At 42.1% G+C, this 23,873-nt stretch overlaps 1 protein-coding gene across 3 annotated transcripts in view; it reads left to right on the top strand.

Moving 5' to 3' along the window:
* Window positions 1–23,873, top strand: part of afg2a (AAA ATPase AFG2A) — a 281,613-nt gene that overhangs the window by 43,265 nt on the left and 214,475 nt on the right. For all 3 annotated transcript variants that reach the window (XM_078412064.1, XM_078412055.1, XM_078412072.1), the window contains 4 exons: window positions 1,000–1,154; window positions 12,561–12,770; window positions 13,462–13,515; window positions 14,996–15,075. In XM_078412064.1, coding sequence (XP_078268190.1) covers window positions 1,000–1,154; window positions 12,561–12,770; window positions 13,462–13,515; window positions 14,996–15,075 — 499 coding nt within the window. The remainder of the gene's footprint in view (window positions 1–999; window positions 1,155–12,560; window positions 12,771–13,461; window positions 13,516–14,995; window positions 15,076–23,873) is intronic.

The raw sequence follows: 23,873 nt of genomic DNA, 5'->3' as shown, positions 1-23,873 counted from the left end.
TGCAATTAACACATGGACATACTACTATATCACCATCCAAGGCACACGCCACCCTGACAGGAAAGTATATACACTCGTCCATAAATGCTGGGCCAAAACCATGGAAATCTCTTCTTTTGAGCACTATGGAAGTGTGTGTGGTAGAAGATAAGGTTTAGTAATGTCATCCTTGCCCTTGGTTGGATTGATTAACATCCTTGTGCGACAGACTGGTATTGACTTTTGTTGTAATCTTTCCCTGCTTGACTATGAGCATTAGCTTCATGGTCTTCTGAAGTAGAGGACTCCAGTCATCTCCGCCCGATTTCATTGACCAAAGTGTCCAGAACCACGTCTGAATATAGAGGTATCTTTTCATGCCCGTACTCAATTGTGATCACCAATCTGTGTTCAAACCTGGTGGTTGCAGGCACTAAGTATATTCTTCTTAAGAGTAACTTGCATAGCTTCAATCAACACGGTTTCTGATGAAGGATCTAGTACCTAAAACGTTAACTCTATCTCTCTCCCCACGTATGTGGGCTGATCTGCTGAGTATTTTGAGCATTTTCTCATTTTATTATATATTTCCACGTTGCAGTTTAAAAAATATTTACAAGCCACCTTGTGGCAACTCACAAATGTTAACACAGTGGATGTACTTCAATGCAATTGGCACCTTTGCTTGTATTTACAGATAAACCTTATGACCTTTGCTGCAGTCACAATCATGCACTTGAGACAAATTGCATCATTCTGTTCTAATTAAAGTAATGATTTTTTGGAATAAATTCTTGCCAATTCGCCTTGAGTTATGCTGTTATGCAGCATTTGGTTTCCTGTTTGCATTGAAAATGTTTAATTTTTGAAGTAGGAAACATGCAGGTTATTGTGTGCCTTTGAAGAAAGATTGTAACTGCAAAACTAGAATTAACCGAGGGCTAATTTGCAAACAAAATGTCGTGTTGATCAAGACCAACTCAAAACAGGTGACCCACAAAAATCTTTTCTTTCTGACAGGTCTGCATGCTTTGCGTCGAGCACTTGGAGAATGTAGCAGCCCTTCAGACAATAACTTGGCCGGTTCAGTGAAGATAACTTTTAACGACTTCCTGCAAGCGATGAATGATGTCAGACCGAGTGCCATGAGAGAAGTGACTATTGATGTGCCAAAAGTAAGTTATTTTGCACGAAAGAAATAATGTTTAAATATATTTGTTTACGTATTATGAATTGTGATTTTTTTTCAGTCAATTGCTGAAGAAACAAATGGCTTTGATTGGGGTCACGATTCTATGCGATTGTAAGAGCATGCGCATTTTAATTAACTTTGTAGGAAAAGGTGGGAGGATGAAAGGTCATCATGTGATTTCCAGAAAATGTTTTGCTGGAACGTAAATTATTTTGCTACTTTAGTTATTTTTGATTATTAAAGCTGCAGCGTAGCTTTTCCATTTTTGAAAGTAGACATCTTTTTGTATTTTGCTTAAATGAGCAAAATCTTATGGAGAATTGAAATTTTAATATAAAACAGATTTTTGTCATCGGGGGTATTTGCTTTTTGATTAATATTTTTAAAATAGTTTGTCAATTGGCCACTTGGTCTGGTGAACCTATTTGGCCTAGAGAACCATCTTGTAGTTATGCCAAACCTTGAACTTGCTGAAATCTAATTAAGCAAGGTCATTCAGTGAATAGTTTAGGCTTCTTCGTTCATTCAAATGATGGGGGCTTCACAGACTGAGCCAGCATTTAATTGCCTTTGGGAAGGTAATGGTGAGTAGCCTTGAACTGCTGTGATCTTTGAGGTGGGGGTCTACCACTCTGTTAGGAAGGCGTTCCCAGATTTTGACCCATGATGGTGACGGAACGACAATACATTTCCAAGCCAGGATTACTTGGAGGGCAACTTCCAGGTGTCAGTGTCCCCAAGCTTTAGCTGCCCTTGTCCTTCGAATAGGTAAAGGTTGTGGTTTGGAAGTTGTTATCGAAGGAGAGTTGGTGAGTTGTTGTAGTGTATCCTTCAGATGGGTCAAACTACTGCTACTGTGTGTTGGTGATAGAACGAGTGAAAGGTTGTAAATGGGGTGCCTATCAAGCACAGTGCTATTTCCTTTATAATGTCGAGCTTCTTGAGTTTTGTTGAAGCTGCACTCATCCAGGGAAGTGGAGAGTATTCCATCATTCTCCTGACAAGCCTTGGAGATGGCAGACAGGCTTTAGGGAGTTAGGAGATGAGTTACTAGCCTTAGGATTCCTAGCCTTTGCCCTGCTCTAGTGCCAAATTATGTATGTGGCTCCTCCAATCAGTTTCAATTCCCAGGATATTGAAAGTGATAGATTCATTAATGGTAATGTATGTCAGGGGATGTTATAGACAATAGACAATAGGTGCAGGAGGAGGCCATTCGGCCCTTCGAGCCTGCACCGCGATTCAATGTGATCATGGCTGATCATTCTCAATCAGTACCCCGTTCCTGCTTTCTCCCCATACCCCCTGACTCCGCTATCCTTAAGAGCTCTATCTAGCTCTCTCTTGAATGCGTTCAGAGAATTGGCCTCCACTGCCTTCTGAGGCAGAGAATTCCACAGATTCACAACTCTCTGACTGAAAAAGTTTTACCTCATCTCAGTTCTAAATGGCCTACCCCTTATTCTTAAACTGTGGCCCCTTGTTCTGGACTCCCCCAACATTGGGAACATGTTTCCTGCCTGTAACGTGTCCAACCCCTTAATAATCTTATACGTTTCGATAAGATCTCCTCTCATCCTTCTAAATTCCAGTGTATACAAGCCTAGTCGCTTCAGTCTTTCAACATATGACAGTCCCGCCTGGATTTTCTCATGTTATGTGACATAATAGTTACACCACCTACCAGCCCAGACCTGGATATTGTCTAGGTTTTGCTCACATTTGGATGTGGACTGCTTCATTATCTAAGGAGTCGTCAATGATGCTGAACATTATGCAATCAACAGTGAACATTCCTCCTTCTGACCTTATGATTGATGCAAAGTAATTGATGAAAGAGCATTGATGTCCTATAGCTGACATGATTGACCATCACAACCATCTTTCTTTCTGCTTGGTTCCAAAGAGTGGAGCCTTTTACTCTACTTCCTATTGACTCTAATTTAGCCAAGGCTCCTTCCTTGATGCTATACTCGATCAAATGCTGCCTTGGTGTCAAGTGTAGTTACTCACACTTCATCTCTGGAGTTCAGCTCTTTTGTCCATGTTTGGACTGAGGCCATAAGAACATGTTTTGGAATAAATATGGTCTTGTAGCTTATAATCTTATTAGTATTATCATGGATATTTTTGTTTGCTGTTATTGGTTATTTTCAGCTTACAAATATTTCATGTACATAAATACCTCATTTGAATCAGTGGGGGAAAGTGGAATGAAGTGGCAAAGGAGAGATGGAATAGAGAAGCAGGAATGTATGAAGAATGGGAGAGGAGCCATGCCAAGATATAAGAACAGAAGTAGTGCAATTAGGCCCTTTGAGGCTGGTCCGATACTCAATCAGAATGAGGCTGTTTGTCTCAATGCCAGTTACCTGCCATTAATCCTTATTTCTGCTTCCTCTTACCAAAAATATCTTGATCACAATCGAAGACGTTGCTCCAGAATCCACAGAATTTTAGACAAGTGTTATAGATTCCTGCCATCTTTTGTGTGGAAATGAAGTGCCTTCACGCTTCGTCCTTCAGGGGTTTAGCTCTTTTAAGATTTAATCTTTGTTCTTAATTTCCTCTCTCTAAAGAAAATGGTTTTGATCTACCCTATTAAATCCTTTATTGTTTTAAATACCTTAATTGGAAATAAGCCAGCTAAAATCAAAAGGATAAAATCCAATCCTTTACAATCTAATCTTATATAACCCTTTATGCTTGATATCACTCTATTGAACTTGCATTGCACCACTGCCAAAATAAATATATCTTTCACAAGGTATGATGTGCAAATGTGCAAACCTGAATAAAGTATTCCAGGAAGAGACTAGTTGTATTGGAATTGAGGATGGGGATGTAGGTAAAGGAGATAGGTAGGAAATAATGAGACCTATGATGAGTTTGTGACCTTTGTCGTCTTAATGGAAATATTGAGATTTAAGCTGGATTGGACCCCAGGCAAGCAATATGACAACACAGTGGAAGTTAAAGTGTTGTGACAGAACAGGGTGCTATAAACCTACTTGTCATTCCAGTTCAAAGGGATCAAAATAGACTATTCTAATGGGAGAGTGGTTATCATTGGAAACAATTCCACAATCCACTACCCAAACATTCACTGCCTCTAATCCTTATTTCTGCTTGCCACATATCAAAAATATCTTGATCACAGTCTAAGATAAGAGTAAGACACACCCTTGTCCCCTGTCTCCATCAAAGGTGTGGATGTGCAGTTTACCAGGGAGTACAAATACCTTGGAGTGCACCTGGACAGTAAACTGGACTGGTCCAGGAATGCTGAGGCTCTGTACAAGAAGGCTGTACTTTTTGAGAAGGTTCTGCTCCTTCAACGTCTGCAGAAAGATGCTGCACATGTTCTACCAATCGGTGGTAGCCAGTGCCATCTTCTTCGTTGTTGTGTGCTGGGGGAGCAGGGCGAAGGCCGCGGACGCAAATAAGATTAACAAACTCATCAGGAAGGCTGGCTTCGTCCTGGGGCGGAGTTGGATTCATGGGAGGTGGTCTTGGAGGAGAAGATGCTTCTCAAACTGCGGAGCATCCTGGACAATACAACTCACCCCCTCCATGACGCACTGGTCAACCTGAGGAGTACCTTCAGCAACAGACTGGTTCCACCAAGATACAGTACAGAACGCCGCAGGAGATCCTTTTTCCCTGTGGCTATCAAATTCCAACTCCTCCCCCTTCTGTCATGGGGTAGACTGACTCCCCTCACCACCCCCTCCCCAATCTGTGCACATCCCAATCCTTTCCACACATCACTTTAATTTCATGTTTCATGTATCTTGTGTTTTATGACGACTGTTGGCAGATAAATTTCCCTCCTGGGATAAATAAAGTTCTATCATATCGTATCGTAAGACGTTGCTCCAGAATCCACAGAATTGTGCACTGTAGTTACAATGTACCCAGTCTGCAAAATACATGAGGTATCCATAACCTCTACCACTTCCCGATTCTGGCCTCTCTCCACTGGCTCCCAGTACAGTATAAAATCAACTTCAAGCTCCTCCTATTTACATACAAAGACCTAAACGGGCTTCCCCCCCCCATATATCAAAAATCTTCTAACCCACCACTCTATCTTCAGGTCGGCCGACTTGGGGCCACTGACTATCCCGCGGTCTAGGCTTAAGCTCAGGGGTAACCGCGCTTTTGCGGTTGCAGCTCCTAAACTGTGGAACAGCATCCATCTCCCCATCAGAACTGCCCTCTCCATCGACTCCTTTAAGTCCAGGCTCAAAACCTATTTCTACTCCCTAGCGTTTGAGGCCCTCTGAGGGGGCGCTGTGAACTGTTTATGTATGTGCTGTTATGTTTGCCATTGTATGTTCGTTCTTAGTACCTGAACGGATGTCCACACTTTGGTCAACGTGGGTTGTTTTTAAACGTGCTATACAAATAAAATTGACTTGACTTGCATGTTTCCTTCCAAGTTGCCTGCCATCCTTACTTAGAAACGATCTTTATTACTATCCCTGGCTCCAAGTCTGGAACTGCCTACCTGCAACCAACATCAGAAGCACACCAGAAATTCAGGAAAGCAGTTCACTACCTTCTGAAGGACAGTTTAAAATGGGCTGTATATGTTGATATTGCCAGCAATTCTTATATATCCTGCATGTGAATTTTAAACAATGAAAACAATTTACTCATGAATTTGTTCGAGGTATGGGCATCAATCCACCCTTTTGGATGAGGTGATACACTCTTAATATAATTAGATTAAAGGATTGGGAAGTAAACAGAAAAGTGAGGATTAATTAGATTTGATGAATTCAGTGTGAATTTGGGTAATGAAACAGAAATAGAGTGAAAATGAGATTAGGTTGAAAGAGAAAAAGAGAGTTGCATTTAGCAAATAAAACTTAACATTTTTAAATGTAAGTTTTTTAAATTTTCCTTTTCAATTCATATCCTAATAGGATGAGGTCACACACTTTTAATTGTTTATTGTATCATAGAAAATTAATGACACAGAAGGAGACCATTCAGCCCTTCATTTGCAGACTGGTATAAAAAAAGCTGCCCAGCTTAATACCACCTTCTAGCAAGTGATATAGAGCCCTATATGTGAAGGCATTTCAGATACCCATACAGTTACTTTAGTTTAGAGATAGTCAGGATCGAGCCCGGGTTTCTAGCGCTGTAAGGCAGCCACTCTCCTGCTGCTCCACCGTGCCACCCAGTTACTGTTTAAATGTAGTGTGGAGTTTTGCTTCATTTACTCTTTGGGTGATGTTTTTCCTCCTTCATTTCGATTCTTATTCTTGCACCAATTACTTTAAAACCTCTATCCTCTCCCTCACATCCCACCACCAACATTATTTTGACACCACAATTAATGAAGAAAGCTTCCAGTTCACTATATCTGGTTCAGAGGTTGATTAGTAATTATTAATAATTATTAAGTAGTTAAGCCATGGCCAGTGTATTAATTAGATATCTTAACTTTCTTTGACTTTCACTGAATAATTAAAGTGCAATGCAGCTACTTTACAAAAATAAAAGAATGAACATAGGAGAGACGTCTTTTCGAATAAAATAGTAGAATGCCCAAATTTGTTTATAATCCTGTAATCTGTGATAATTTTGATGTTCAAAGACTATCTTTTCCTTATTACACGTTCCAGGCTGATTTTGCAAAGTTTGAATATTGTTGTGTTTTTCATATGAATTCTGAGAATATTACATTATTACTCATTCAATGTATCTTCCTTGTTTTCATGGAGCAGAAGCCTGACTTGATTTTTAATTGTGGTCTGCAAAGCAATTGCATTGAATTGTGACTCTGTTGTAGTCAAAAAGTGGAAATGTACTGCGTCTAAGTCTCGGGAAAATATATTGCCAATCATTGTGGGTGCATACAGACATTTACCTTCAGGGCAACCAAAATAATAGAACATTTGTTTCGGTATGCTGAAATATATTTCAGTTTCTTTATGCACACAAAGTAACCTTGTAAGTGCACTACTGTGGTGTATTGGGGTGATGTGGAGGTATCAGGAGCCAGATCTTCAAGCTGTAGGCATTCAGTATCTTTGTTGAAAGAGCATTGGCAAGATGGGCTGAGTCACAATAAGGGAGCTGTAAGTGGAGCCAAAGAAGGTTGGCAGTGAGTTGCCTGCTTTCATGCTTAATGATGAAAGAATACTATCCTTTGTGGTGGAGAATTATGCCTCCTGCTAGCCGACCAATTCAAGGACGTGGAGGAATCTGATGGCTGGATAAAAACAGTTATGTGTACTTCACATGATGGGTCCACATATCATATCTTCAAGGAAATAGTCCACGTGTTTTTATTCTCAGATACTCTAAAGTGGGGAACTGACACACTCCTATTCATCCAACAGCTTTCTGTATTTCTCAGTACAAGTGTTCAACTACTGTTGTGAAAGCATCAATCATGCATGCAACAGAGTGTTAAATTCAGAAATGAAAGAGGGTAGACCATTTTAAAGTGGTATTTTGCTCAATTTCAATTATGGGAAATGTTCTTAAATAATTAATACTTGGATCAATATAAAATATTTCATGAAAGTTGTTTGCGAATCAGCAATACAAAGAAATAGCAGTGAACATTAAGTATGGTAATTCTTCCAGTCATGATAATCTGTCTGAATATCCTGCAGTTTAATGGTGTAAAAGAAAGAGGAAGTGTAATTATTTCCTAATTGGTGAAAAATGTTTTTATGGAGTTTTGGAAATTCATTATTTGTATTATTGTCACTAATCCTCCAGTGAAACATTCCCTTTCCAAATGTTCTTTAGACGAGAAGTGAGGTTGTTTTTTAACCCCGAAGATCAAGTTTGGAAACTGGGAGTGGATTGAAAATATTCATTTTTAAAATCTTTTAAACAGGACCCAAATCCATATATTATATTATTTACCATACAATATATTATATACTGGTGGTAAACTTTGTCAAAGTTATGAATCTGTTTAGGCTACAGGTTGGTAGTTACTGGTGCACTGTCTTATGGAAACTCTGGCTAATTATCATATCATATCATATATATACAGCCAGAAACAGGCCTTTTCGGCCCTCCAAGTCCGTGCCGCCCAGTGATCCCCGTACATTAACACTATCCTACACCCACTAGGGACAATTTTTTTTAACATTTACCCAGCCAATTAACCTACATACCTGTACGTCTTTGGAGTGTGGGAGGAAACCGAAGATCTCGGAGTAAACCCACGCAGGTCACGGGGAGAACGTACAAACTCCTTACAGTGCAGCACCCGTAGTCAGGATCGAACCTGAGTCTCCGGCGCTGCATTCGCTGTAAAGCAGCAACTCTACCGCTGCGCTACCATGCCGCCCGTTCATTTTGATTTGTTTTTAACTTCATTTCAGGATCAATTTGAGCTGTATGGACTTTTCAGGGGTTTGGAAACTGACTAAATTTATCAATATTCCAAGAATAAAACTTTATTTAGTCTCTCATCTCACTCGGGCAAGTGTTTTGCAGTGCTCCTGCTGCTGCGTGTTTAACCCAGAAGTGATGATGATGGTGTTTGGTCTTGAACATGCTCAGGAGGGATTTTTAGGAGGGACTGTTATAATTACAGGGTACGAAAATAACTGCAGATGCTGGTACAAATCAAAGGTATTTATTTCACAAAATGCTGGAGTAACTCAGCAGGTCAGGCAGCATCTCAGGAGAGAAGGAATGGGTGTCGTTTCGGGTCGAGACCCTTCAGACTGATGAAGGGTCTCGGCTCGAAACGTCACCCATTCCTTCTCTCCTGAGATGCTGCCTGACCTGCTGAGTTACTCCAGCATTTTGTGAAATAATTACAGGGTACAATCAGAGCCTTAACTTCCTTGATCTTTTAGAAGATCACTGGGTTTTGCAAACATTTGTGTCCTATTGGATGTCTTGCTTCTGCTGGACCCAACATTTTCATCTCTGGATTCATTCAGGTCCCTTTGGGAACTTATGGCAGTTCTCCAAGTTAGCTGTGGGCAGATAGTGGATTTTTATTTTACCAGGATAAGCAATTATGTCCCGAGTGATGACACACATTAGAATAAGAAAATAACTGCAGATGCTGGTACAAATCGAAGGTATTTATTCACAAAATGCAGGAGTAACTCAGCAGGTCAGGCAGCATCTCTGGAGAGAAGGAATGGGTGACGTTTCGGGTCGAGACCCTTCTTCAGACATTAGAATGATCAGTCATTTGATTTGGCTCTTGTGGCTTGGATTCCAGAAGTTGCACACCATCTATGCAACTATTTAATTCTAAATGATGTACAAAGTTAGCTATCTGAATAAATCCTTGGATCCAGGTATTGCTATTAACTGAAAGGAATAGGTGTTCATCAATGCATAATCGGTAGCTGCAATGTATAATTGGTTGTTTCAATTACCCCATTTGACACCATATGACTTTCATGCAAACCTTCAATAAAATCTCTCGTCTCCTTCATTTGGGGGTTGAACGTTCCAGCCTCATGGTTGCAAAAATGTATTGGACACTCTTGGTCAGATCTGATGCATAGTAACAATCAATGTAACTATTGAGTGGACTGCTAGATAATGGATCTTTGACAAAAAATGAATACAAGCCATCCCTGAGTAATGAACGGGTTCTGCTTTTATGGACTTCCTTAAGTCAATGTTGGCTGTAAATTGGAAAATACAGAAAATTCACAGGTAATCATACTTATCTGTAATGAAATGCACACAAATCACCCCAAATTGATAAGAACAAATATATCATTGGAGGGAGAGAGAGGGAACTAGTTTGGCCATTCTTGGGAATAAATATATATATGTACAGTAGACTTTTGAAATTAATAATATGGGAGCTCATCCAAATGTATAGGTGTCTGTGTCAGCCGCTTGTAACCTGGGAATGTGGCCTTCAGCTGGGAGTTAGTTTAAAATTGTGAACCTTGGTTCGAATAGCATCAATAAGATTGTTTTGACACTGCATTCAAATCTTTTTGGGCATCTCACAATCTTGATGGCATGTAATGTATAATTATGAAGAATAGAATGGTTTGCATTTTTCTATGGTAATTTTGAGAGTTTGATTTTTGGAACTAAGGATATTGGATAACTATACTGTGAGGAGTTCCTGAAGTACATTAGGTGAATGTGAAGGGCTCTTGTAGATTGTGAGATTTTAGGGCCAGGGAAAGATATTTTGTCTGGCCAAATATCTCAAATTAATATCTCAAACGTGTCTTCCTTTATTATATGATTCTTTAGTCCTCTTTCAAAAATATTTGGTTGTGCTAAACTTTTTTGATATGATGTCCTCACTGATAAGTCACTCTCCTTATAGAAACATAGAAACACAGAAAATAGGTGCAGGAGGCCATTCGGCCCTTTGAGCCAGCACCGCCATTCATTGTGATCATGGCTGATCATCCACAATCAGTAACCTGTGCCCAACTTCTCCCCATATCCCTTGGTTCCATTAGCCCTCAGAGCTCAATCTAACTCTCTCTTAAATTCATCCAGTGATTTGGCCTCCACTGCCCTCTGTGGCAGAGAATTCCACAAATTCACAACTATCTGAGTGAAAAAAGTTCCTTCTCACCTCAGTTTTGGCCTCCCCTTTATTCTAAGACTGTGGCCCCCTGGTTCTGGACTCCCCCAACATTGGGAACATTTTTCCTGCATCTAGCTTGTCCAGTTCGTTTATTATTTTATATGTCTCTCTAAGATCCCCTCTCATCCTTCTAAACTCCAGTGAATACAAGCCTAGTCTTTTCAATCTTTCCTCGTATGACAGTCCCGCCATCCCAGGGATCAATCTCTTGAACCTTCGCTGCACTGCCTCAATTACAAGGATGTCCTTCCTCAAATTAGGAGACCAAAACTGTACACAATACTCCAGACGTGGTCTTACCAGGGCCCTATACAACTGCAGAAGAACCTCTTTACTCCTATACTGAAATCCTCTCGTTACGAAGGCCAACATGCCATTAGCTTTCTTCACTGCCTGCTGTACCTGCACGCCAACTTTCAGTGACTGGTGTACAAGAACACCGAGGTCTCGCTGCACTTCCCCCTTACCTAACCTAACACCATTGAGATAATAATCTGCCTCCTTGTTTTTTCCGCCAGTGGATAACCTCACATTTATCTATATTATATTGCATCTGCCATGCATCAACCCTCTCACTCAACCTGTCCAGGTCACCCTGCAACCTCCTAACATCCTCTTCGTAGTTCACACTGCCACCCAGCTTTGTGTCATCTGCAAACTTGCCAGTGTTACTTCTAATTCCTTTATCCAAATCATTAATATATATGGTAAACAGTTGTTGCCCCAACACCGAGCCTTGTGGCACTCCACTCGTCACTGCCTGTCATTCTGAAAAGGACATTCTGAAAAGGACATCTATCAATGGCAAATGTTGGTGTGATGATTGAAGATGTAGTTCTGGCTTAATCCTTAAAGACTGAAAATAAACTCTGGTTTTTAAAATATTATCCCAAATTTTTGAACTTTTATATTGTTTAGTTTATATTGGTATACTATAGTTTCAGAAATTCATTTGGACATTTTCCAAAGAGGGCAATGTTAACTTTCTATTATTATCTCCTAAATTCGATTCTTGAGATGTGCTTTGCCAAAGAATTATGTTGATTTCAAAAGCAATAACAATAATGTTGGTGGTGGTGCTAAATATGTCTGAAAAGAGAGGGGGGGAAACAAAAATGTTCTTCATTTTGCTTGACTGTCCCTCCTGCAAAGTGTCTGGATAACCGTTAAGCAGAAAATTGTTTTTTTTTTAGATTGGTTGATGAAAACTGGATCTAAATACTCAAGGCTGTCCCTTGAGGAGAAGTAGGGAAAAAAAAGAAAGTCAGTGGTCTTTATGCAGAGTCATATCCTATTATTAATTTTCTTAAAGATTATTTTGAACATGCTGTGATGGCTCTGTGGTTATTGGGGGGAAAAAGGAACTTGGAACCATTCATGCCCATTTAATTATCCATGTTCCGCATTGGTTTTGCCAAATGGAAACTTGAATGATATTACTAAAGAAACAAGTCATATTATTTGGTTATTGTTTTTATAATAGGGAACATAAAACGACATTTACATTTTGCTTAATATCCAGTATAGTGAAATTGACATTTTCACATAAATTGATCCTGCATTAAATTAATAGGAAAGAAAACTGCAGATGCTGGTTTAAATCGATGGTAGACACAAAATGCTGGAGTAACTCAGCGGGTCAGGCGGCATCTCTGGAGAGAAGGAATGGGTGATGTTTCGGGTCGAGACCCTTCTTCAGAAGCCCGAAACGTCACCCATTCCTTCTCTCCAGAGATGCTGCCTGACCCGCTGAGATACCCCAGCATTTTGTGTCTACCTGTATTCAATGAATCTCTTTTCACTCTTTAGGTGTCCATGTCAGACATAGGAGGGATGGAAAATGTGAAACTGAAACTCAAGCAAGCAGTTGAGTGGCCACTAAAACACCCGGAATGCTTTGTCAGAATGGGAATTGAGCCTCCTAAGGGAATTCTCCTCTACGGGCCGCCTGGATGCTCCAAGACAATGATAGCAAAAGCTCTGGCCAATGAGAGTGGACTGAATTTCTTAGCAGTGAAGGTAATTTATTACAATTTACAAATACTACAGCAGATATTGATAGAAATTGTAACAGTAATTATTCTGAATTCTTAATAAGCTCAATTTTCAAAAGTGCAATTTAAATTATTTTAAAACATTTTTGATATTAGCAAAGTCATTGCCCAAGAAGGCCACTTCATCAACTATAGATAGACAACCCATAAATTGAATTTATATAGCACTTTTAATATTGCAAAACAAATTAAGACATTTCCTGGGCTCAAAAGTTCTTGCCCAACGCAAAGTGGAAAACAGCATCATTCATTATTATAATGTAATCCTCAGTGACAATTCAGTCTGAAGAAGGGTCTCGACCCAAAACGTCACACATTCCTTCTCTCCTGAGATGCTGCCTGACCCGCTGAGTTACTCCAGCATTTTGTGATACATTCTTTTTGTATTAATGCTTCTGAAGTTTTCTATTGCTTTTTGCAAAGTGTGTTTTCTGGTAGAGTAGTTCACTTCTTTACCCCTCCAAACCTGTACTATCCATGTACTTCTCTAACTGTTGTAACTGGGTAATTTTGTTGAGTTTAAATTGGTTAAGTTTTTGATCATAGTCTGCATTTATAAAAGTACGCAGAACCTCTATGAATGTTCGTTGCATTTTTCGTTGCCTGCAATTTTTGTATGAGAACTATGGTTAAATAACCTTATGCTTCATTTTTAGGGACCAGAACTAATGAGTAAATATGTTGGAGAATCTGAACGGGCTGTGCGAGAGGTAGGTTGGACAAGGGCAAATATACTTATGTTGCATTGCCAGCTGTTTGGCTGTACGATGTGAAATGATTCTTCAAAATAAAATGAGATTGTGTTGAGGTGCTCTATTTTACCTCATTTGCTGCAAAATTATGTATGACAGGCACTGTTGTATTAAAAATGAACATATCACTTTATTTTCTGCAATAATTTTCAGTCAGTAAAACTTCTTTACCCTCCATAAACCTGTATTTCTTGTTGAAATCCATCCTGCTCCTTTTATCCAGCACCCTATTGCATCTGCCCCTTGCCCCTTATGTCTCCACTTTCTCTTTTCAACTGGCACAATCATTATCTTCCCCTTAAATTCCTACTTGCTAATTCTGAAGAACTATTCTTGGTTTTTGCCTGAGGCAAAATCACAGAGGATCAAAAACTGAAGTCATAAGTTAATAGTTTTGTTTTAAGCTTTGGGAATTCCTGTTTTTAATGATTGGCAAATTAAAGAGAGAGGAAAAGTGAAAATGAGTATTGTTGACATTTATGAGCAGATACATTCACATTGGAGGGGCAATGTCACCCTGAGAAGTCGTTTAGGAGGTTTATTCCATTGTGTTGAAGATATGCAGTGGGGTAGACAGTTACATTGAAATATTTTTTTAAACATAATGCTACTTTTGCATGTAATTTCTATGGGAAGGGATAGAGTTAACAGCTTCAAGTTCTTGGGCGTACATATCTTTGAAGATATGTCCTGGATCCTGCACATTGATGTAATCACAAAGAAAGTTCAACACTTCTAGTTCCTTAGAAGATTGAGGTGATTTGGGATCTAGCCCAATACTATCAAGGTTCTACAGGTGTGTAGAAGAGAGTGCACTGGTTGCGTCAGGGCCTGATTCAGTAACTCGAATGCCCAGGAATGAAGGAGACTGTAAAAAGTGGTGGACATTGCTTACTAATACTCTACCATCAAAGGGATCTACAGGATACACTGCTACAAAAAGACAGCTAATATTAGCAAAGAGCCATACCACCCTGGCCATGCTCTTGTGTCGCCCCTACCAGAAGGTGAAGAAGGTTCGGGATCCTGAAAACCATGACTTCCATGTTCAAAAACAGCTTCTTCCCAGCAAGCAGCTGGTTCTTGAACACCATGCAAAATTAACCACTACTTCAACAACTTTGAATAACAATGGATTGCTCCACAGACTTTGGTTTAGCATCTAGTTACCTATACCATGGCCGGTGCATATGCAAATTAAATGCTCTCAAACTCTCTTGATGCCAAATATAACTTGGGGAAATTTCTGGGTTCACACCACTTCCTAGCCTTTTTGTCCCTTTGATCCTTCCAATATGTTAAATGTATGTTTGTGGCATGTAATATTTTGGGCATAAAAAATCTCCATTTTAAGCACTTATTTTCATGTTTGGGAAGTGCAGCAATGGAGGTTTTGTTTTTATTCTTTAATTCCTCTTTTATATATCTATATATATAGATCTTCAGGAAGGCCAGGGCTGTAGCACCTTCCATCCTCTTCTTTGATGAAATAGATGCACTGGCTGTTGCGAGAGGGAGGTGAGTACTGAAATTATTATATCTCTGTAAAAATACTAGGACATTTAATGTTCGTGTCATTACAATGTTAACATGCCAGTTCTTCAACATCAAACCTGCTTCGATTTTATTAGGTCATTGATGAATGGATTGAGTATTTTTGTAAGGATTGGTGAGAAACAATATGTCGACTATTGTTTGAATGTTAAGAAACGTGTGATAATCGCACTACATGTCCAACCTAGGTTAAGGCAGGATCTGTTCCTGAGCAGTGTTTCTAACCGGTACAGTTTGCAAGTTGCAAATGCAGCTGTACACTGCAAATACAGTAAACCCTTATTACCATGGACCTCTTTATAACGGATTTTGGTTATAGCCGACAGAGCGTCCTCAGTGATCATACATCACTGTCCCTTTAAGAACACTGCGAAGGTTCACTGAAATTGGCAAGCCATAGAAATTGATAACCAATGGCTTGGATCGGCACGTACAACAAAGGACACAAAAGTGCTGGAGTAATTCAGCAGGTCAAGCCTCATTTCTGGACAGCATGGATAGGTGAAGTTTGTGTCGAGACCCAACCGACCGCCACGAGGCCGAGACCCGCACCGGCATCAGAAGATGCAGCGCCAACATTAACCACTTCCCCCAGTCTCTCTGAGGCCGGGACCACTGAGGTCTTCTGGTGCCATCTTGTACCTTTCAAGTTGAAAGTTAAAAAAAATGTAGTGTCTTAACTTGGCCATAAAAGGCAGGAAACAAAGAGTAGGGATTAACGGGTCCCTTTCAGAATGGCAGGCAGTGACTAGTGGGGTACCACAAGGCTCGGTGCTGGGACTGCAGCTATTTACAATATACATTAATGACTTGGATGAAGGGATTAAAAGTAACATTAGCAAATTTGCATGACACAAAGCTGGGTGGCAGTGTGAACTATGAGGATGCAGGGTGACTTGGACAGGTTGTGTGAGTGGGCAGATGCATGGCAGATGCAGTTTAATGTGGATAAATGTGAGGTTATCCACTTTGGTGGTAAGAACAGGAAGGCAGATTATTATCTGAATGGTGTCAAGTTAGGAAATGGGGAAGTACAAAGAGATCTGGGTGTCCTTGTTTATCAGTCATTTAAGGTTAGCATGCAGGTGCAGCAGGCAGTGAAGAAAGCTAATGGCATGTTGTCCTTTATGACAATATGAGTTGAGTATAGGAGCAAAGAGGTCCTTCTGCAGTTGTACATGGCCCTAGTGAGACCGCACCTGGAGTACTGTGTGCAATTTTGGTCTCCAAATTTGAGGAAGGACATTCTTGTTATTGAGGGAGTGCAGCGTAGGTTCACTAGGTTAATTCCAGGAATGGCGAGACTGTCGTATGTTGAAAGACTGGAGCGACTAGGCTTGTATACACTGGAATTTAGAAGGATGAGAGGGGATCTTATTAAAACATATAAGATTATTAAGGGATTGGACACGTTAGAGGCAGGAAACATGTTTCCAATGTTGGGGGAGTCCAGAACTAGGGGCCACAGTTTAAGAATAAGGGGTAGGCCATTTAGAATGGAGATGAGGAAAGACTTTTTCACTCAGACAGTTGAAAATCTGTGGAATTCTTTGCCTCAGAAGGCAGTGGAGACCAATTGTCAGGTGATGTATAACATAACATAACAGAACTTTATTATCATTCGGTATAAATACCGAACGAAATTTCAGCAGTCACAAGACACAGCAAAAAAGAAAAGAACACAGGACACACGACCCCAACACAAACATCCATCACAGTGACTCCAAACACCCCCTCACTGTGATGGAGGTAACAAAACTTCCACTCTCTTCCCCCCGCGCCCACGGACAGGCAACCGACACGCACAGCCCCCGCAAGGGGATGGAAGGCCCCGCGGCCGCTGCTAAGTCCCGCGGCCGAGCCGCCCCGGGCACCGAAACGTCCCGCGACCGAGCCGCGCTGGCGATGTTAAGTCCAGTGGCCAAGCCGCACCGGGCGATGGAAGGCCCCGCGGCCGCTGCTAAGTCCCGCGGCCGAGCCGCACCGGGCACTGAAACGTCCCGTGGCCGAGCCGCGCTGGCGATGTTAAGTCCAGCGGCCGAGCCGCGCCGGGCGATGGAAGGCCCCGCGGCCGAGCTGCGCCCCGGGGAAGAGACCTAATAAAAGAAAGGTTTCCCCCGCCCCGCCCCACCCCACCCCACCCCCCACCCCCACACATACACAGCCAAAAACAGAAACAAAAACCATCCCAACACCGACACAAACAAAAAAAAGAAAAAAAGACAAACAGACTGCCAGAGAGCCGCAGCCGTTAGGCGCAGCCACACGATGTCCTCCAACTCTCCGTGGCACTGCAGGCCGTGTCTGATCCGCATGCTTGGCCTCTTGCAGTGCAGCCCAATTGAATCGAGCCCCAGGCTGTTGCAAGGCCTCCTGCAGTCCACTCCACCAACACACTGACCCGGACAACCACTGCTCAGCCTCTGCACGCCGGGGTGCCGACCTTGAAACACCGCTGATGTTGACGGAGTAGGAGGTGAACCCCCAGGTCCTCCATCTGCTGCCATTCCCACAGTCCTCTAAGGTATAAAGTTTCAGCATTTAGATCAGGTCAATGAAAGGTGACACATTTCCAGGCCAGAAGGTATAAGTTTTGGAGAGGAATCCAGAAATAGTGGTGTCCTTGCCTGTCTCCTGCCCTTGGTCTTCTTGGTGACGGGGGTCATGAGTTTGGCAGCTGCTGTCAGAGTGCTCTTGGTAACTAATGCATTTAACAGATGTCAAAGTACAATGATGATCAAGAGAGGGAGTGAATAAGTTGGTAGATGGAACTACCTCAACTGCTGTTGGCTTTGTTGTGCTGGAACCTAAACCGATCCTTAGTCTGCATTTTTTTAATTGCATACTTTGTGGTGAGTAAACTGGATTGAATCCCTTTTGGTTTTTAAGGACACAATATACTTTGGTATTTTTGTCCTTGTTAGTGGATGATGCCAGTGAGTAGGTTGGAGGCACACGCGTTTAGTTCTGGAGCACTACCGCCAGGGTGCTTTCAATAGCCTTAACTATGTCCATGATTCTGGCTAGCATGGTACCTTGGTCTTGTTGGCATTCAGTAACCTGATTGAATGTTTATCGATCTACTGCTTTTATTATTCTTGTTAGCCTCTGGAGATATGGGTTTTATTTATTTTTCTCTGGAATGTTCAATTTGTAGTCTGAAAACAGGATGGGGCAACATATTCAAATGCAAACTTTTATTCGTTATTGATAAAGTTTGTTAATTTTTAAAAGATGCATATAAATAATGATCTCACACTTGTATTCCTTTTATTTTTTAAAGATTATTCTGTGAGCTATGGTGACCGTTCAGTTTAATATTTTAAATGTATTTTTTTAATACCATAAATGCCAAAAGATGAAATGTGAATAATGTAAATAACCAAATTTTGAACAATTGAAAATCACTTTTTAAAGAAGGAAATACTTAAAACTATTTCACAAATAGATTGTAAGGGTAGTTAATTCCTTGATAAGTTTTTGGAATAAAAAAACAATTAAAACTTTTCAAATGTTTGTAAACTTTAAGATCCATCCTAATTTTTGAAGGCCTTTCTGAGGCCAGCTAACGAGAGCACAATTATTATAAGCTCCCTGAGAATCTGGTTTATTTTGAACTCCTGGATATTATTAATAAGTTTCTGAATTAGATGTTCTCTTGGATTACTGTCATTGGTGATTACTGTAAGAAGATCTGGAGCTTCATTGTCGACAAGAGCCTGTTTGTTTGAATGGAATCTGCCAGCTTCCATGTTCAATTTGTATGTTTTTCTGAATGGATGAGTGATCAGGATTTTTATAATAAACTAGCAAAATGCAATGTATGTATGCCACACTGTGAAATAGCAAAGCTATCTCCCCATGCTGGCACAAGGGACTGTCGATACTGGAATCTGCTGCAAAAAATAAATTGCCGGAAATAATCAGCAGGTCAAATAGCATCAATCCTGATGCAGGTTCTTGACCCGGAACATCGACTGACTTTTTCCTCTACAAATTTTGCTTGAATTCAGAATTCTTCGCAGCAGATTATATTCTGTTCCAATGTACCTATACTGATTGGCTCTGCTTGCTTTAGACATGCAACTCTTAAATGTACCTAACACTGATTATTAAGGCAGATATACTTTTCATTCTGAGGTTGTTGGATCTTGCTATTGGGCTATGTGTTTTGTTTACAGACTGGCCTTGCCTTGCCTTGACTATCCATGCCTTGACTGGTGCTGGAAGGCTAGTTCTCAGCACATCAGAGTTACCCAGCTCAGGATGGTGTAGTGCAGGACTGCTCTCAGTGGAAATGGCTGGCTGCGCCTACAACCGGTTTGAAAGTCAGCAAGACTGCCCTCGGGCTCATCAGTTACAGAAACTGTCACTAAGATTGAATTTTCTACATGTTAGGGATGTACCTGCTCAAGTGAGATGAAGATGATAAAGGGAGCCATGTGGGGGAGGGAAGGATGGTGATAGTGACAAAGGCTGGGAGATGATAAGTGGAGACAAGAAACGGCTACAGGTTATTGAATCTGATAAGAAAGGAAGGTGATGAGTAAACAGTTAAGGGAAGAATGGTGTGCAGGTGAGAACAGTACAGGGGGAGCAGGAGGCCTTGCGGGTTAAGTGTGTGGGTAATAGGCAGTTGGGACAGGTGGTGGAAGGGAAAGCTTGGTAGCAGGTGTTGTGGATGAGGGGCTGTTGAAAAGAAGGGTGTGTGTAAGAGGACATAGATGATCAGATGGGAGAGAAAGAAACAGAGGAGGCAGATTACCTGAATTTGGAGAATTATATCTTCATACCATTAGGTTGTAGGCTAGCAAGGATGTTTCCTTTAGTTTGCATTTGTCCTCTCCTTGGTAGTGGAGGAGGACATGGACAGACACATGGGGAGGCAAGTTCAAATGGCTTACAACAGGGAGCTTAAGAGGGCCATTAGCTTACATGAGTTTACATTGAGCGTGTTTAAACAGTTCAGCAGGTGCAAGGCAGAGGGGTCAAACTGTGATTGGGATGGAGAATTGTAGTGGCAGGCAATTGGAAGCTCTGGATTACTCCAAGGCCTTAGGAACAGTACTTCCTCTTCTGAGCAAGCATGAATCACACCTCTTATGATTCAATATTGAATTCCATTCTTTTAGCACTATTTTATTTTGGTTAACAGCTTTGTAAAACCTGGGAAGCTAGGCATGCTATCCTGCCCTGAATTTTTCAGCCATTCATGATACATACAGCCTAATCAGGTGGGGTGGGGGTGTTCCTTTGCGACAAGTGCCATGTCACTGTGTGTGGGGAGGAAAGATCTGTTTGTGATGTTATTATGAGATTACTTCCATTCATAAATTCTTATCCCTCAGTATTTGTGACACTAAATGTGAGAAAATAGTTGAATTTTCAATGACTTGGGGATGTCTTTGTTATTTGGGGCGACCCATTCTTTCATTGTATGTCAGTCCCACCATCCTGGGAATTAACCTGGTGAACTTCAGCATTGTGGCGAGATCTCATGCTCAAAAAATATTCAGCTGATAGCTGATGTGCATCCCAATATTATATTTTTTTATTCATGATTTCTGTTAATTGCCATTTTATTTATAGGGTTAATTTACAGCACAGATTGGATATTTCATTCCATTGCCAAATATTATGGAAGGTATTCAATGTCAACAAATTACATCTGGACTTGTTTAATTTTCACTCTGCATATTCCCTTGAATTTCAAGAAATACCAGGAGAAAAAGTCTGTCATTGAATTTTTAGAGCATTTCGCTGTAAATTATCAGTCCTATCTTCTGTGTAGCCCCCATTAGAGACAAGGTAAACAATAATGAAACTTATACAATACAATACAATACAATATATATTTATTGTCATTGTACCCAGGGGTACAACGAGATTGGGAATGCGCCTCCCATACGATGCAATAATTTAAGTAATTTCGACAACAGCAACCCAATGAAACGAAACAATTGTAACAGTTTTAGACAGGGTAAAGTGCAAGTTGATCTATGCGTTGTGGCCATCCGGCTCAGCAGGACCGGTTCATAGCAGCTATGGCCCTGGGGATGAAGCTGTTCCTGAGTCTGGAGGTGCGGGCGTAGAAGGCCTTGTATCGTCTGCCCGATGGAAGGAGTTCGAACAGACTGTTGCAGGGGTGTGAAGAGTCTTTGTGGATGCTGGTGGCTTTCCTGAGGCATCGTGTGTTGTAGATGCCCTCCAAGTCTGGTAGCTGTGTTCCGATGGCCCTCTGAGCTCTATGGACTACCCGCTGTAGAGCTTTCCTTTCTGCCTCCGTGCAGCTGAGGTACCACACAGGGATGCCATGCGTAAGGATGCTCTCTATGGTGCAGCGGTAGAAGGTCGTCAGCAGCTGTTGGGGTAGACCAGACTTTTTCAGTGTTCTTAAGTAGAACAGTCTTTGTTGTGCCTTCTTGACCAGCGCAGCAGTGTTATTGGACCATGTTAGGTCCTCCGAAATGTGAGTGCCCAGAAACTTGAAGCTGGACACTCTCTCCACACTGTCCCCGTTGATAGAGATCGGGGCATATTCCCCGTTATGTGACCTACGGAAGTTGATGATCAGCTCCTTGGTCTTGGTGGTATTTAGGGACAGGTTGTTGTCCGAGCACCAGTCCGCCAGGTTCTGCACCTCCGCTCTATAGTTTGTTTCATCCCCGTTGGTGATAAGCCCGATCACCGTTGTGTCGTCTGCAAACTTGACAATGGTGTTGGTGTCGAATGCAGGAACACAGTCGTGTGTGAAGAGGGAGTAGAGCATGAGGCTCAGAACACAGCCCTGTGGTGTGCCGGTACTCAGGGTGATAGTGGAGGACAGGTGCGGGCCTATTCTCACTGCCTGCGGTCGTTCCAGCAGGAAGTCCAGGATCCAGTCACATAATGACGAGCTGAGGCCTAGCTGGTGGAGTTTGGTGATGAGCTTGGTGGGGATGACCGTGTTGAAGGCGGAGCTATAGTCTATGAATAGCATCCTCACGTACGTGCCCTGTCTCTCTAGGTGAGTCAGGACAGTGTGAAGAGCCAAAGAGATGGCGTCCTCTGTGGATCTATTTGCCCTGTATGCAAATTGATGTGGGTCCAGTGAGTCAGGATGCTGGATTTGATGTGTGAGAGGACCAGCCTCTCAAAGCACTTCATGACTATCGGCGTTAGGGCAACCGGGCGGTAGTCGTTCAGGTTGGAGATCTTTGCTTTTTTCGGCACCGGAATTATGATAGCCGACTTCAGGCACTTGGGGGCCGTAGCCAGAGATAATGACAGGTTAAAGATCCTGGTGAATACCTCAGCCAGCTGTTCAGCACAGTCCTTCAGTACCCTTCCTTGAACTCCATCCGGTCCTGCAGCCTTGCGTGGGTTGACCCTTTGCAGAGCGCGTTGTACCTCCTGTGTGCTCAGTTGCAAGACCTGTCCCACCGCCTCGGCTGGGGTTCTTTCACTCAAGGTGGTTTTGCCAGTTTCAAAGCGGGCAAAGAAGGTGTTAAGCTCGTTGGTCAGTGCCATATCGCTGTGGGGGCAGGCAGAGCTGCTCTTGTAGCCAGTGATGTCCCTGACACCCTGCCACATGCTTCTGGTGTCCGTGGTGTTGAAGTGGTCTTCCACCCGTTGCCTGTGGGTATCTTTGGCCCTTTTAATACCTTTGTTCAGGTTTGACCTGGCAACACTGTATGCTGAAGTGTCACCAGATTTAAAGGCATTGTTGCGTGCCCTCAGCAGGTTCTGTACCTCCTTGTTCATCCAGGGTTTCCGGTTTGGGAACATCTTTATCTCCTTGTCCTCCGTGACATTCTCCACACAGCAGTTGATGTAGGAGAGCACAGTGGATGCGTATTCCTCCAAGTTTACCTCTGAACCGTAGGTGGCCTGTTGTGCAAACAGGTCCCAGTCGGTGCGATCAAAGCAGTCCTGGAGTTGTAGGGTGGCATCCTCGGGCCATATTTTGACCGTCTTTATTGTGGGTTTGGTCTTGCGGATGAGGGGTTTGTATGCGGGCAGTAGAAACAGTGAGAGGTGATCGGATTGTCCCAGGGGTGGGCAGGGGAGAGCTCTGTAGGCGTCCTTTACATTGGTGTACACCTTGTCCAGTGTGTTTGAGCCCCTGGTAGGGCACTGCACATGCTGATGGAATTTGTGGAGCGAGGCTCGTAGGTCGACCTGATTGAAGTCCCCTGCAACAATGAAGGCACCGTTGGGGTGGGCATCCTGCTGCTTACTGATGGTCGAGTGTAGCTGTGCTAGTGCTAGGTTAGCATTAGCCTGTGGGGGAATGTATACGGCCATGATGATGACCACCGTAAACTCCCGCGGCAGATAGAATGGCCTACATTTGAGCAGTAAGTATTCCAGGTCTGGGGAACAGTAGCTCTCTATTGCGGAGTGGTTGGTGCACCAGTCATTGTTGATGTAGATGCAGAGCCCACCGCCCTTGCTCTTACCGGAGTCCTTTGTTCTATCAGCACGATGTAGTGAGCGGTTTGTTAGCTCCACAGCCCCGTCGGGGACCAGCGCGTTGAGCCACGTCTCTGTGAAGATCAGCGCGCAGCAGTCTTTCAGGGATCGCTGGGTGTTGATCCACAGCCTTACCTCATCCAGCTTGTTGGAGAGTGACCGGACATTGGCGAGAAAGATGCTTGGTAAGGATGGTCTTTGTGGGGCCCTCCTTAGCCTTTATTGAGATAAACTGGATAATATTCTAATTTTCTTTGGTTTGCTAACTAGATTTAATGGTCTATAATGATAGAAGTAATGTTAGCATT

Source organism: Rhinoraja longicauda, chromosome 1 (assembly GCF_053455715.1).
Source record: "Rhinoraja longicauda isolate Sanriku21f chromosome 1, sRhiLon1.1, whole genome shotgun sequence".
NCBI classification, from domain to species: domain Eukaryota; kingdom Metazoa; phylum Chordata; class Chondrichthyes; order Rajiformes; family Arhynchobatidae; genus Rhinoraja; species Rhinoraja longicauda.
The sequence above is the reverse complement of the archived record's forward strand: the minus strand, read 5'-3'. Positions and strand labels throughout refer to the sequence as shown.